Here is a 15,635-nt window from a genome sequence, read left to right as displayed (position 1 = left end):
ACCGAATCTTGAACCACCGAGTGAAGCACCATCGTTTAGTAAACGCTGCAGGTAAACGATCGCTTAGCGCACACTACCGATAGCGCAAAATGCTAAATGATCGCTTAGACGACAATGAGACTGCAAAGCCTGTTCGTCTAGGTGATCACTTAATGCGGTAAAAGGTAAACAATTTACCATGCGATTTGCTCCGCGATCGTTTAGTCAGTTACTAAGCAATGAAGCTTGCTGAGCTAAACTTCGTCTAGTGCACGCACGCGTTAAACGACACCCGAGCATCCAGTACTCAGCGATTGCTTACCCCATCATCTACAAGACTCGATCAACTCCAGCAACCCTTGCTTCAAAATAGTGCTCTAATTCTATTGATCTTGGATTTGGATCAAGTTTGAGCCTATACTTTAGAATAACAAGATATGTAGCAAAATTCAATTGTGCATATCGGAAAATAGTAAAAGATCTTTGTAATTGTACAATTGGCAAAATTATTTTAATAGCCAAAGCATAAAGGGCTATTTGAAATCTCAAACAACCGATATCAATAATTTACTTAAATCTAAATTTCAATACAATATAAAACCATTAATTTAAATCTCAAATCAAATAAAAACTTTAAATCAAGAGAGGATCATTTAATTTACATCTCAAATTAAATCCAATAACAAAGATCCCAAGAAAGAGATTACATTCAAAACTAAAACTTAATGAATTTGGTATTAGTCGTAAAATATGAACATATCTTAGGGTTATTTTTTAAAATTTTCCAAGAAAGGGATTATATTCAAATTTAAGAATTTAAACCTGTAATATAGAAAGACACTATAATTGTGAGGGTACATATGAAATTGCATCATTTTATAGGTTCGATATCAACATAAGGGGTGAATTGATATTTTCAATTATATCATAAAAAAATCCACGAAACATAAAGAATAAGAATCAAAATATCACTTATATAAATATAACATAAATAATAAACGTGTTAACTTATTTGAAAATTATAAATATTTATTTAATAATTCAAGTTTATTTTTTCAATGTTTCGTTTTTATAAATTTTCTATAAATATCAATAAAAATTGACATTTTATCGATATTTCTATCAAAATTTACATAAGATTAAGATCTTGGTATTTCTGTTGACATCGATATTTTAAATATTAATTGTAAAATATGTAGATCGAAAAATTCTAATCTATATCTATACCATATCTAAAAAGTACTACTAGTACGACTTTTTTTAGTACCTAAAAAGTGCTACTTTCGCTCCTCATTTTACACCTTATTTTTTAAAAATAAGTCTACTATACATTTTACTTTAATTATTTGTATTTTTTTTAAAGATTTTCTTTTCAACAAATTATCCTTTTACATAGGGGCATAACATGAAAGGAGGGATGAAAAAAAAAAGGAAAAAGTAAGTTGAGTTGAAATTACATTCACACCTCTTTATAATTAAAACAGTTTTATGTGTACTTTTTTTAAAATCTTTTTAGCTTTTCTTTTCCAATTTTGTACTTCTCCCACAAATAAAATAACATAAAACAATTTTTTATATAAAGCAATATAATTTTAACTTTTCGTTTTACTCTTTTTTTTAAAAAAAAAAAAAAAAATTAGACCTTTCCGAAATAAGAATCATTTTATTTTTCTTTGGCCTAAATATAAATTTTAAAATGTCAAAGAAATGCTACAAGAGATATTAAAGTTTTTCAAGAAAATTAAAAATAAATTTTTTTTGTTATTCGTAAAGGAAACATTTAATAATGACAAAATAGAGTTCTAAGTATATTCATTCAAAAATTGTAAATTAACTTAAAATAAAAAATAAACAATTTTAGATAATATTTTCTTTAATTAGTTAAATTCATAATAAACATTTACCAATCATACTAAATGAAAAATAAATTCAATCAATTTAATTTTTTTCACGAGAAGAAAGTGATGAATATATCTTAAGTCAAGTGCATCACATGTATCTTTCGGTTAGTCTAACTAAAAGGGAAAAAATTGGGAATAAGTGCAATTTATACATCATAATGATGTCATATTTGCAAAGATTAGTTTTATTTATTTATTCTTGTTTGCTATTTTTCAGTTTGAAAGCTGGTTTTATGTTACACTAATTTCCTCTCTATTTGTATAGGTTGGTGCAATGAGGAGAATGAAATCCTTTACATAGTGGTTCTTAGGTATCAACTTAGGCCTAATAATTTTATTCACTTATGTCATTTCTTCTAGACCATACCACACCACTCATTCTATTATAAACACCAAAAACATTTATAATAAACAATAATAAATAAATGAAAGAAAAAAAAAACAACTTTTTATCTCCAAATTTTGGGTCTAACTTCTTTTTGGTCCTTAAATTTCAAAATATTGCATAATTAGTTCTTAAGTTTCGATTTATTTTTCATTTAGTCCTTATGTTTTAAAATGGTACAATTTTACCATCGAGATTTGAGTTTTATTTCATTTTGATTCTTAAGTTTTAAAATTTACACTTTTAACTTTAGCTAAATACTCACTTTCTATTTTTAGTATTACAATCTATTAAATTTAAAAATAATTATAATTAATTAAGTTTCACTATCTTTCATCACTATTAAAATTAATTAGTATACATTAACTCCAATAACCAAAAGTGAGTAATAAATGAAAAATTAAGGTCAAATATATGAATATTGAACATAGAACCAAAATGAATCAATACTCAAATCTCAATAATAAAAATATAAAATTTTGAAACTTAAGGGCGTTTGGCCTACTAACTTTTTCAGTTGGTGTAAACAACTTAACTTCAATTGTAAACATTATTAAATTTGAAGTTTACAAACACTATTGAATTTGAAATTTATACATTTATCGAATAAGTTTATAGTCCCATCTTTTTCTAATTTTCACATTTATTAAAGAACTCTATCTTTATCTCTATCTTTATTTTTCACATTTGTCGAGTAATTACATATTCTCCTTTTCCTTTACTTTTCACATTTACCGAGGAACTCTGACATACTATTCTACACCCCAAACACAAACTTACTAACTCCAACATACTCAACTCAGTAGCCCAACGACCTATTGAGAACTAAATTGAAATCAAACTCAAAACTTAAAAAGCTAAGACTCTGTTTAGTAACCATTTTGTTTTTGAAAATTAAGTCTATAAACTCCCATTTCACATATGAATTTTTTGATTTGTTATCTACTTTTTATCAATGTTTTCAAAAATCAAGCCAAAATTTGAAAACTAAAAAAAAAAACAGTTTTTAAAACTTTTTTTTTTTCGGAATTTAGCTAAGAATTCAACTATTCTACGTAAAAAAGACGCAAAAACATTATAAGAAAATGAGAAGAAATATGCTTTATTTTCAAAAACTAAAAATAAAAAATAAAATGGATTATTATAAATTTAATCCCTTTTCAAAACTTAATTTCATAAATGTACAAACTTTTTGATATTTTCGTATATAAGATTAAATGGATTTTTCGGACTAGAATACCCTTGAATGTAGTGGGCGGCTAGAGAGAGAATGTAGCGTTGGGAGTAATTTTTCATATTTACAAACCACTCTTAATGTTTTAGAAAGAAAATGCATTTATTCGTTGAGATTTTATTATTGTTTAATTAGAGAGAGAAAATGCATTATTTGTTGAGATTTTATTTCTTTGGTTAATTGGAGAGAGAAAATATGTTTAATAAAATTTTATTTTTTATTTACATTTGTATTACGTATCAACTTATTGATTTTGATGATAGATTCATAGTTATTTTAAATATATCTTAGAACATTTTATTAGGTATTTGAAAATTTGTTAACTAATATATGAAATATATCATCGTTTATAAATTAGAGATTGACTAAATTGCAGTATAAACCAATATATCAAATATACCATAATATATAAATCTCATATTGATTTATTGTTAGACATAAAACACAATATATATCATAAATTTCATTTATATCACATCATACATATAATATATATCATTTAAGTAATTAGAAATCCCAACAATAAAAAATTATCAGGAAGGTGGAGAGATAAAGAGAGAGCGAGTGGGAATTTTTTTAAAAAATTGATTGAAATAAATCTTGCACGTGAATCAAGGAAAGTTTTGAGTTTCATTTTTTAAAATTTGTATAATTAATTATAGGCGGAGAATGAAAAGGTAATTGAACCTTAATTTTTTGTGTAATTAAAAAATCATTTGGACATTTTTTTAAAATAATAATAAAATTGGACAAAAATGAAACTTAAAATATTTAAGATCTTGTATGTTGTCGTCTCAAAATAAAATAGTTACTAGAGGTGGTGTAAAGGTGTAGCCTAATCAAATAAGTAGAAATAAGAAGAAAATGGGCCAATGGCCCAATGATGAATTTTGAATTTTTGTAACGTTGGAGATGGGCCAAAGCCCATAATAAAACAGAACCAACGAATTGGAGAGAGAGAGAGAGAGAGAAAAGAAGAAAAAGTGATAGTTATTTGTTATTATGGTAAAGTGGGAAAGAAAATAAATAATGAGCCCTGTTTGTAACGTCCTCTTTCCCGTTTCTCCTTCCTTCTTCTTCTTCTTCCCCCAAACCCCCAACCCACATGTCTGCTTCTGGAACTTCGTTTCCGGACCCCGACTGGCCCCGTCAAGATCCGACCCGACCCGATTTACCTTTCTCCCACCACCTCCCCCCGGACCCTCTCCTCGACGCCGGCTCCTTTGTCGACTCCTCCTCCTCCGCCCTCCCCGCCCCAACCCTACCTTCCCGAGATCTTGACCGGACTCCTCGCAAGAAGGCCGAGTCTTCTTCCACTCCTCGATCTCCATTACGCGCCGGGCCTCTCAACTCTTTCAACCTCCCTCCTGATTCTTCCGCTCCTAGGAATGGAGATTCTCCCGCTACCAAAAAGGTCTCGCTCTCGGCCTCTTCCTCCAGAGGGACGACCGACGCCTCCTTGAAATCTGCCTTGTCCGAGAGGCCTAATTGGCTGCCCCCGGGATGGGTTGTTCAAGATAGAGTTCGTTCCTCTGGTGCTACAGCTGGAACTGTTGATAAGGTGAATTGTTTCCTTCTCTTATCACTTTTCATTTTGAGTCTCTTCTTCCAAGTGGAGATGAATCTGTTTTGGTAATTAATTGACCTTGCAAGTTGTGTTCTATTCCATGGGCTCCCGCTACTGAACTTCTTTGATTGTCTGATTATAGAACAGGGGTTTACCATCGCTGGAACTGTTTTCCTTCTACTTATGAATTATTTTTTGTGATACCTTTACTACGTTTGGAACTTCGGATAAATTATCATTGTGCTACTGAAACTGATCTTTGGTTTGTATTGTAGTTACCATTCCTTTGTCTGTTGTTAAATCATCAATTTTTGGGGAAATGAGGTGTATCAAGTAGTGAAGGGTTTAACAACTACTCTGGATTTGATCATCTGAAAAATGGATCACTAGCTAAATTCTGTGTCTAATTGATGGGTATTGCACTTGGAGTTACCTGATTTGGAATTAAGAAGTTCCTTAGGAAGAAGTGTGCTATAGGAATTCATTTCATTCTCATGACCAGGCTCTTCCTCTCTCTATAAATTTGTTTAGGGAATTTTTCTATCCTTTACGTGGTGTATAGTATTTAAGTATGTTCTGGTCTATGCTTTTGAATGAGCTCATTTAACAATCCAAACTTTCTTGGTCCTTTTATTTGGATGGTGAACAATCCTTGACGAAACTAGATATAGATTTAGGTGCTTCTTTGGATTTTGGTACACACTAGTTAGCTACTTATCATTTATATGGAAAGATTAAAATATCGATACCGATGTCGACATTTCAATTTACGGATATATGGACAAAATATCGATATCGACGGATATTTCTATAAATCATGAATTTTATAAAATTTATTAGATTAATAATTTAGTTGTTTCACTCCCAAATAAATTATAAATATTGTTATTAGTATTCCTGTTCATATTGGACTATATAGATGACATTTTTTATGTTTTACAAACATTAATAAAAGATATTGGATATATCTATGGATATTTAATATCAATATCGAATACATCAATTTGTGGATATATTAATGGATATTTTCATCATTGTTTATATGAAATCAATTAGAATAACAGAGTTTGGTTGATTAGGATGGAAACCATGATTGGAAAGAGAATAACAAAAACCTCCACTGTTATGTTTATAACCAGCCAGCCCATAAATGGTTGGGATCAAATTTGTATGATAGTGTTGATTATTTGACCTCTCCAAGCTTGTTGATGAATAGCTTTGAACTTGATATTTGGACTCTTGTTTGAATTGTGCAGCTTAAAGGATATGTGACTAGTGCTTGGTGCTTGATATATGATACTTCACTAGAAGTCATGTTTGAGATGGATTATACCTCAATTTCTTCAATTGCCTTGTTTAAAACCACATTGGCATTGTTGATAGACAAAACAAGTACGAGCAATTTAAGTACAGTTGCAAGTACCATATAGCAATTATTGAGAACTGAGTTTGAGTGTCGTATGGAAAATGCTTATGAATTGAGTTCTTTTTTTTTTCCCATGTCATGCTGAATTAATTGGGAGCATACTCTGGCCCATTTATTTCTTGAGGCTCCCTTTTCTTGTTATCTTGTTTTAAATCTTTATTAAACAAACAAACAAACAGTAAAGAATGTCAAAAGAATCTAATCTATCCCCATGTCCCTTGCAGTACTACTTTGATCCAATCTCAAACCGTCGATTCCGGTCTAAGATCGAGGTTCTTTACTTTCTGGAAACAGGAACATTACGGAAACGGAAGAAATCATTAGACGGTAATCCGACGGTGAGTTGAAAGCTATCATTCCTTCTTTGGCATCCAATGAGATATTCAGATCTCTCATCCATTTTTTCGCTTTCCTGATTTGCAACTCTGCAGTCTACTGACGGCTCCGAAGAACCCAAGAGCAAGAAATCTTCCAGCAATGCTAAATCTGCTCCTTTAAACTTTGATTTCTTCAATGTGCCTGAAAAGGTTGAATGGGTTCTCACAGACCCTTCTAAGGATGCTTGGACACCCTTTATCGGCAGTGAGAAAGTACGCGAATCTACTAAACGCGCATGGGTGGGAGCTTTTCAACTCCTTGGCCGATCGAAAGTTTGAAGTTTGAAGGCAATTTCATCCCTTTTGGATATTTTTTGGGACAACCAACCCATTCAGGCAAGAACAATCCTCCCTCCCTCCCTCCCTCTAATGGCTTCCCATCTGCAATTCTTTTGGTCTTTTTTTTCTTTCTTTGGAAGGAGCAGGTGAGGTTGAGGGGGAAGTATTGTGAAAAACCAGATTTGGTTAGTAAAAATTACTGCAAAAACATGACTCTATCTAACTGACTATGTCTTGGACTGTGGAAGAAGTGACCAATTTGTGTAGGAAAGAGGGGTTGCTCAGTTCATTCTCAATCAAATGTATTTGAATGAGGGGCTATTTCATTTTGATTCTATGCTCTTGCTCTTCATTTTTGATCTAGATCTGTATTTCTTTTTTTGATTCAAAATTGATATTCTTGTGGTAATAATATTGATGTTGCATAGAATTAATGAAAACTACCAATTTTATTGATAAAGACTAGAGTTAGGAATAAATTTATGGTTTGGAATAAAAACAAAGTGGAAGAATTGTAGTTTGTCTATTTTGCAAATCATGCCTCTATATATTTTAAATATTTTATGTACCTATGTGTGAATTTGTAAATTTCTCTCTTCTTTTCCCAATAAATTTTGAGGAAGGATTCATTTTGTTTACTCAACTTGCTAATTTTGATCTTAAATTCTCAATTTCATCTAATTAAATCCTAATCTTTCATAAATGGTGTAATTATTACTCTTAATTAAGACATCATTTCAACTTAAGCATTTTATGGTTCTTATGATTAAGTGTTTTTTTTTCCTATTAGAATTTGTTAGAAGGTTCAAAATATTTGCGTAGCATCTTCGTAGTTACAACATGGGATCGAATCTCCAATTTCTAGATTGGAAGACTATGTCAATTACCATAGAGCTAAAATCACTTTGACAACTTGAACCTCTATTATGGATTTGATTATTTGTTGGTTGAATCGTGGCCCATTTATTAGTTGGTACTTGGGCCCTTTTTTTAGACGATGGAACCAAAGAACAGCCAAATCAAGATGTGAGGAATAGAATTGAAATAGAATTGGTAGTTTTGTTCTCCTTTGTAGGGATGTACAAAAGTGATAGATATTAACAGAGTTTGTAACAAAAACAATATCCTTAATGAGGATCATGATATCAGCTAAAGAGCTCTCTTTTTCTATTCAAGAGGTTGATAACTTCCAAAGCATTAGAATCCACCTCAAGCGGCAGATGGGTATAAGACCACTTGCGCTCAATTGCATATGGACCCTCCAAGACAGCTTTGGCCTTCAGCATATTGACACTCCAGCCCTTACTAAGCCCTAGGATTAGTCGACCATCATGATCGCAAATAACCCATCTGAGCCTTTTTCTTTAGACCAAACTACATCGACATTTTACTTCAAGCAATGCACCTTCAACGAATCAGACATTGTTGGGAAGGGAAAAAGGGCTGACAAAGAGGGAGAACATACACCCCGTGACCCCAACCCTCTACTGTCACCCTCAAGATCTTGAGTTGATTGCATCATATAATTTAAGATTAAAATTGAGAGACCAAGCATAGAGTAAAAATAAAATTAAATTCCTATTGAGATTTATATATTTTGTACATATCCATAAATTCTTTTAAAGCTAAGGGACAAGATGGATAATATATAACTAGTGAATTTGTATATATGTTCAAAATTATTTCTGAAATGGGTGAAAATGATTCATAAAATAGACTAAGTACACAAAGAATATGTTTTATGATTACCCCATAAAATAGTGATATCTTCCAAATTGTGTTGTTTCATTTTGACATTTTCAATTCATTTGAAGTTCTTTTTTAAGAATTTTTTTTATAATGATTGAAAATGACAAAATAAGACAGATTAAAAATCATGATAGGTTGACATATATAATTTCATTAATAAAAATGCTTTTTTTTTAAATGGGTGTTTGGTAAAACCTAATGTATAACATACCATCAATTCACTCCATATCACATGTCAACAGAGTTGGTCAATCTTTTTGGCCATTGTCATCATCTCCACTCAATCAGCTAAATTGGTCCTTTTATTTTCATTTCAATAATCTACACTTTGACTCTTTTATTGTCTTTGATAACTATACTAAAAAAAAAAAAAAAAAAATCAATATATATGGGAAATGGCAACATATTCCCTAGCTTCCATTATAATTTATTAATTATTTATAATATAATTTCCTTGAAGTCGGAGGTTCATATCTACTCTTATGTTTGTTGTAGTCTTTAACATCTAAACAAAATGATTTATAATGTGGGATGAAACCTAAATCTCTATCTGTTTGATCATCATTTTTTTTAAAACAATAAATATAATAAACATTTTATTGGATGAAATATAATAGACATATTCATGATTACTATTATGTTCCTATCAAATACTTATGTAGTTCAAATACAATTTTTTTTTTTTGTTCATTTCCTCTCATTTTAGTGTCTTACTTTTAAAGATTCAAATTAAATCTACATATTTTCAATAAAATTTTAAAATGGGTCGTTTGAATTTTGAAGTTAATTTTTATAAAAATCGGTTTAAAAATAGTTAATAGTAATAGCAATAATTTTCATGCCATAATAGACACAATGTGAATGTATATTGGTATTGATTATTTTTAGGGTTTATTGAACAAAAACTAAATTATTTTAGAAAAATTAACAATAAACTGACAGTATTGATATAGATTATTTTTAGGGTTTATTGATCGTATAAAAACCAAATTTGGTTTGAACATTTGAAGGTATATGTTAAAATATAACCCGTCTCAAAGTACAAGAACCAAAATAATATTTTAATATATTTATTGGGATGATAAATGACGAAATAAAACATAATTTTTTTAAAAAAAACAAAAAGAGGAGAAGGAAAAAAACGAGTTAAAACAAAAAGCTTTTACAAAAATGATCTAAAAATGCACCACATTTTATTTATCAGTTCATAAAAAATTGGTAATCTTACGTGATTATAAGATTTGGCACAAATTTAAATCTTTTTAGAATTGAAATTTAGAACAAGACAAATATGATAAAAGTATCACTAATATAATAAAATACATTAATTTTTATCGTTCAAAAGATAAAACTAATAATCTCTTCCAGTATATATATTCGTCATTAAAATTTCAAAAAATTAATGTCGTATATAATCCTTTAAAAATGGAATTTTGGTTTATAAACTTCACTAGGTCCACTTTAATGTATATTATTATTATTATTATTATTATTATTATTATTATTATTATTATTCAAACCAAACCAATGATACTCATCTTGGTTAACCTACATGACTTTAATGTATATTAATTCTAGCATTTTAATATACACTATCGTTCTTTTAAAGAATATATAAAAATTCTAAAGAGTAAATTGACTGATTTTTTATTATTGAAATATTTTGTTTTTTAAGATTTACTGACTAAAATAAGATAAACTTAAAATTTCTGTCTCGAAAAGCGAGTATTTGATTGAGACTTCAAAAATCAAAATAAGGTAATTTTAAGAGTTAATTAACCGAAATGAATGTTTTGAAAGACGAACTAAAATAATTCAAATTTAAATGTCTATAGATTAAAATAAATATCTCTATCTCTACTATATTAAAAACGACTCTGTAGGGAGAATCTTTACGTATTCTTTTTGTCCTCACATTTTTCTTAAATTTTTATATTGTCCTTTTATCGAGTCATTGTGACTTTTTGAGTGTAGGTATCAATTTGAAAGATAGTGAAGGTGACTTTCCAATTCTTAGTTTACAAAATAAATTTATATATTCAAAAAAATAAAATCTTAGGTCAAATAAGTGCAATTGATGTTAACAGTATGTGACTTTTGAGATAAGATGCAATAGATGCCAAATAAAACACTCTACGGAGAGACATCATTTACGAAACGCCGCAACTCAAATGAAGTCTTTCATCCAAAAGATACAAATAGGCACATATTTATAACTTCTTCCATTTCGAGTCATAGACCACTTTGTGAAAATGGAAAAAATATGGATCGCCTATCGAAATGCCTAAATGATGAACAATAGAAGAAATTTTCTTAGCTTGTGCATTTTGCATGTGGATAATAAATCTTTGATCAGAGCAATTTTAAATAGTCAGTGTTGGAGATTTCATTTGTTGGCTTCATATTTTGCTAAGACGTTGGTTTCTGCATATGTCTAAAAAATAATCTTAACGTCGGTTACAGACATTAGATTATTTTCCCGCATAATATTTTTTCCTTATCTGGAAATATCAAATTGTATTAATCTATCTGATATTTTCTTTTATTGTGGTGCGACTTTTCTTTTCCAAATAGGGATTTATTTCATTTCTTGGATTTGATTATTAAAGGAAAATTATGTTGATCATTTAAGGTTGTCGCTTTTGTTAATCAAGCAAGACGTTTTCTGCTTTACAATCATTGTTGTGTATCGTTGTATTCTTGCTTGTTGCTGACCATTCCGTTATGCAAGTTCTTCATTTGTTGAAGTACAACACTTTGAAGTTAATCGCTGTCTTAGGGGGAGCTTAAGTTATTGCTGCTAGAGAAGAGATTCTCAGTCTTAGGGGACCCTAAAATTCAAACTGTATTAGTCTATCTGATATTTTCTTTTATTGTGGCATGATTTTTCTTTTTCAAATGGGGATTTGTTTCATTTCTTGGGTTTGATTATTAAAGGAAAATTATGTTGATAATTTAAGGTCGCCGCTTTTGTTAATCAAGCAAGATGTTTTCTGCTTTACAATCATTGTTGTGTATCGTTGTGTTCTTGCTTGTTGCTGACCATTCCCTTATGCAAGTTCTTCATTTACTGAAGTGCAACATTTTGAAGTAAATCACTGTCTTAGGGGGAGCTTAAGCTATTGCTGCTAAAGAATGGATTCTCAGTCTTAGGGGAGCCTAAGATTCAAATTTGGAGGAGTTCTCCATCTTAGGGGATCTTAAGATTAATCAGTGAAGGTAGTTCGTTGACTTGAGAAAAGATAACATAGTGAGAGGAATTCCACTCATCATCAGAAGTCGAGATGATCAACACTAATATTGTCATACTTAAGGGAGCCTAAGTACACTTGAGAAGGAGTCTGGAGCCTAGGTGATCAGTGAGTTGAGTTTTACGTGAGTCACTATAGTGGTCGTGTATTATAGATAAGTATTACGTTGTAAATTGCTTAACTCTTTAATATTAGTGAATTATCCTTCCTAAGCACACTGCCCCCAAACGTAGATGGTTCATCATCAAACTGGGTTACCAACTTCCGTGTGTCTCTACTTGTTTACCTGTCGTTATTATTTTTTGTTTGAGTGGTTTTAGTGCTTTTCATTTAACATCCGTATATCGAGGGAAAAAAACTCAAACGCTAAAGGAAGAAAAAATATTCTCAACTTAGTATATTTGTTTGTTTTTAGATTTTGGAGGGGTTTGATTTAAAAATTTATTTATATGGAAAAATCGAAATGCAGAACAATAAAGTCTCTTCTCAATGCATTTAGACAAGGGATCTTCGCAAAATGTAAATTTTTTGGTAATTTTTTTTATGTTGTATTGAAATGTGTTGTTTGTTTTTTGATTTTGAGTTTTGCTTTTTAGTCTTTAAAGGGATTTGATTTAGGAGTTTATTTACATAGATAGATGGGATTTGAATTATAAATGAGGAGTGTATAGAAGGTGTTTATGAATTGTGTTACATACATTGACTCCATTGAAAGGATTGATTCAAATTAGAGGTAATTTGTTCATTGTTTTTTCAATTATAATTGGAATAAGTATATACCGTTTGTTTAAATTTATTTATTCTAGCTTTTAGTGATTCATTTAATTTTGTTTGTATTTCTTATTTTGCATAAAAATTGAAAAGAAAGAACTATATGTGGAGAGAGAAAGATGAAAGAATGAATGAAACAAACGAAAATGTTAAATAATCTCAAACCAAATAAGGTAGTTGGCTATTACTTCACTCCCTTGATTTTATAGATTATGGGTTCAAATGATTTGTTCTACTCAATTTTTCAATATTTTTTTAAATTTAATTGCAATATATTTAGATATGAAGATTCACCTCAATAAATTTATTTGATCTTATAGATTTTACCTGATATTCACCATATTTGTTCTACATAACTTTCATGTTTTTCAAAAACATTTGTTTAACTCATTGTCTTGTATTTTATTATAACACAATCTAGTAAAATTCATTTTATTTCATAAAATATACAATCTCCAATATATTTGTTTAACCCAATTTTTATTCTTTTAAATTTATTTTATCTTATTACATTGTATTTAAATCTAATAACTCACTTTAATAAAATTCATTTAATTTCATAAAATACATAATCTCTAACCATTTATTTTACTCCATCCTCATTCTTTTAGATATATTTTATATCGTATTTAAATATAAAAACCAATTTTCATAGAATTTGGAATTAAAATTTTGGATTTTAGACAATGTGAAGTAGATTGGAGGATAACTATATGGTTTCAAATATAATTTTATATTTAAAGAACCTTGCAAATGAGAAAAAAAGGAGAGAGATTTACTTTTCGTTTTCGTCCATTTAGCATCTCTTAGATTATTTTCTAATATGCCCCACTAAAATCTAACTACTCACTTTTTAGTGATAACTATTAATTAGATCAAATGTCTATTAAAAAGTAGTTGGTGAAAAAAAAATTAATTGAAAGACTTTCGAATTATTTAGAGTTTGAAAATTAACGTAATTGAAACAATTTTGTGGACCATAAAAAAGATAGTATTTAGTAAAAATCATGATATACCAATATTGTTATTATTAAATTATGTCAACTTATGTTAAGGATGTCACCGCTATATCACTTTTATTATAAGCTATTTTAAAATTTATTATTTAAATTAATTATCAAATGTCGATCTAAAATATAATATAATTGTATATAAATGTGTATAAGTATAAAAGCAGCCCTAAATATTTGAAATAATAAATAACCATCAAAACTATATGGCAAATAATTGTGCAATTAATTCAAAATATTTTTCAAAATACGCAAAATTTAAAATTTGATTTGCACATTCATTTTATACTGTATATTTTATATTGTATTGATAATGATCTAATTCGTATTTTATAAAAATAAATTATTTTTAAAAAAATGAAAAATAAATTAATTCTACATAGTTCAATTGATAAAACGTATCAATAAATAAATTTTTTATATTAACTTGTAAATTTGTTTATATGTTTTAATATGCTACTATTTTAAATAATACTAACAACATACAATGTACGCATTATTAAACTAGTAAAAAAAAAAAATCCCATATTAAAATTAAAAATATGGGACGCGGCTGAAACTCGATTATGACATACGATTTACGTTTACCCTTGTTGAAGACCTACTGTTTAATGGCGGTAAAAGGAGAGTCAACTGGGCACTTTTTTTTTTTTTTTTCCTTCTTTTTTCCTCATTGTGAAAGGGGAAAATTGAATTAATATTTTTTTAGAATTTATTAGATAAATATTATAGTTTCAAAACTATTAAGAGAAATATAGTAGTTTTTCGATTTAACTTGTACACTTTTTTTTAATGTCGAGATTTCAACCCTTGACAAAGGTTGGGCTATCTTTTTAAAAAGTGCATGTCGAATGTTCAAAGTCCTGATCACCATTTTCTTTTAAATCATCTTTCCAATATGTTATTCTTTTACCTTGTTTAAGGTACTCTTTGTTATTATATTTCTTAATAATAACAAAAATGATGTTCTTGTGTCCCTTAATAATAACTAAAATCAACATTCTTAACTCTTTAACTCTAAGAGATATCATAAAAAAGAATAAATTCTTATTCATGTTTTCTTCCATAATTTGAAAATAATAAAATGTAAATTAAAATGTTCATAGTAATACAATAATTTAATGTATCTCATTCATTTAAAAATAATAATAAAAAAATCAATGTGTCCCACAAGGCGGACGTCGTCGATTTCGATTTCAATCTGGTAGTCGTCGTCGACTCTGAACTTGAGGTTGCTCTGGTTCTTTTTGATGTTGCTCTAGTACCTCTGCAGGCGCTTCATAGTATAAATATTCATTGTGCTCTCTATGGCCGCGTCCATGTCATTGCCAGCGTGAAAATGATGGACCGATCTCTGAATCATAATATCCTGAACCAAATATTGACATCATCATCGAACTAACATAACCAATCTGGCTCTGTGTCTGCATCATAGGAGGCAATTCTTCCACATTGTGGGTAGAGATGGCAATGGGGTGGGGGCGAGGCGGGGATGCATTCCCTATCCCCGTCCCCGTGGGGAATTGTTAATCTTCATCCTCGCCCCATTCCCTGTTTTGGGGGTCGGGGAATCCCCGGTCAGGGATTCGAGTCCCCACGGGGAAAAATCCCCACTTTTTATTTTATTATTTTTATTATCTAAAATTAGTATTTATATTAAATTTGTAAATTTTATGCAATAGATTAGTATTATTGTTAAATTTTTA

The 15,635-nt window shown here is 29.4% G+C and overlaps 1 protein-coding gene across 1 annotated transcript; it reads left to right on the top strand.

The window, feature by feature from the left end:
• Nucleotides 1-4,503: 4,503 nt before the first annotated feature.
• On the top strand, nt 4,504-7,511 carry LOC120082576 (methyl-CpG-binding domain-containing protein 5). The gene is made up of 3 exons (XM_039037812.2): nt 4,504-5,060; nt 6,717-6,830; nt 6,924-7,511. Exons 1-3 carry the CDS (start codon nt 4,605-4,607, stop codon nt 7,146-7,148), a joined length of 795 nt encoding a protein of 264 aa, XP_038893740.2. The 5' UTR covers nt 4,504-4,604; the 3' UTR covers nt 7,149-7,511.
• The last annotated feature ends 8,124 nt before the right edge of the window (nt 7,512-15,635 follow it).

The sequence above is a fragment of the Benincasa hispida genome, chromosome 8 (assembly GCF_027475165.1).
Source record: "Benincasa hispida cultivar pf3 chromosome 8, pf3_genome.v1.1, whole genome shotgun sequence".
In the NCBI taxonomy this organism is placed as follows: domain Eukaryota; kingdom Viridiplantae; phylum Streptophyta; class Magnoliopsida; order Cucurbitales; family Cucurbitaceae; genus Benincasa; species Benincasa hispida.
Note: the sequence above shows the minus strand (reverse complement) of the source record. Positions and strands in the feature narration are given on the sequence as shown.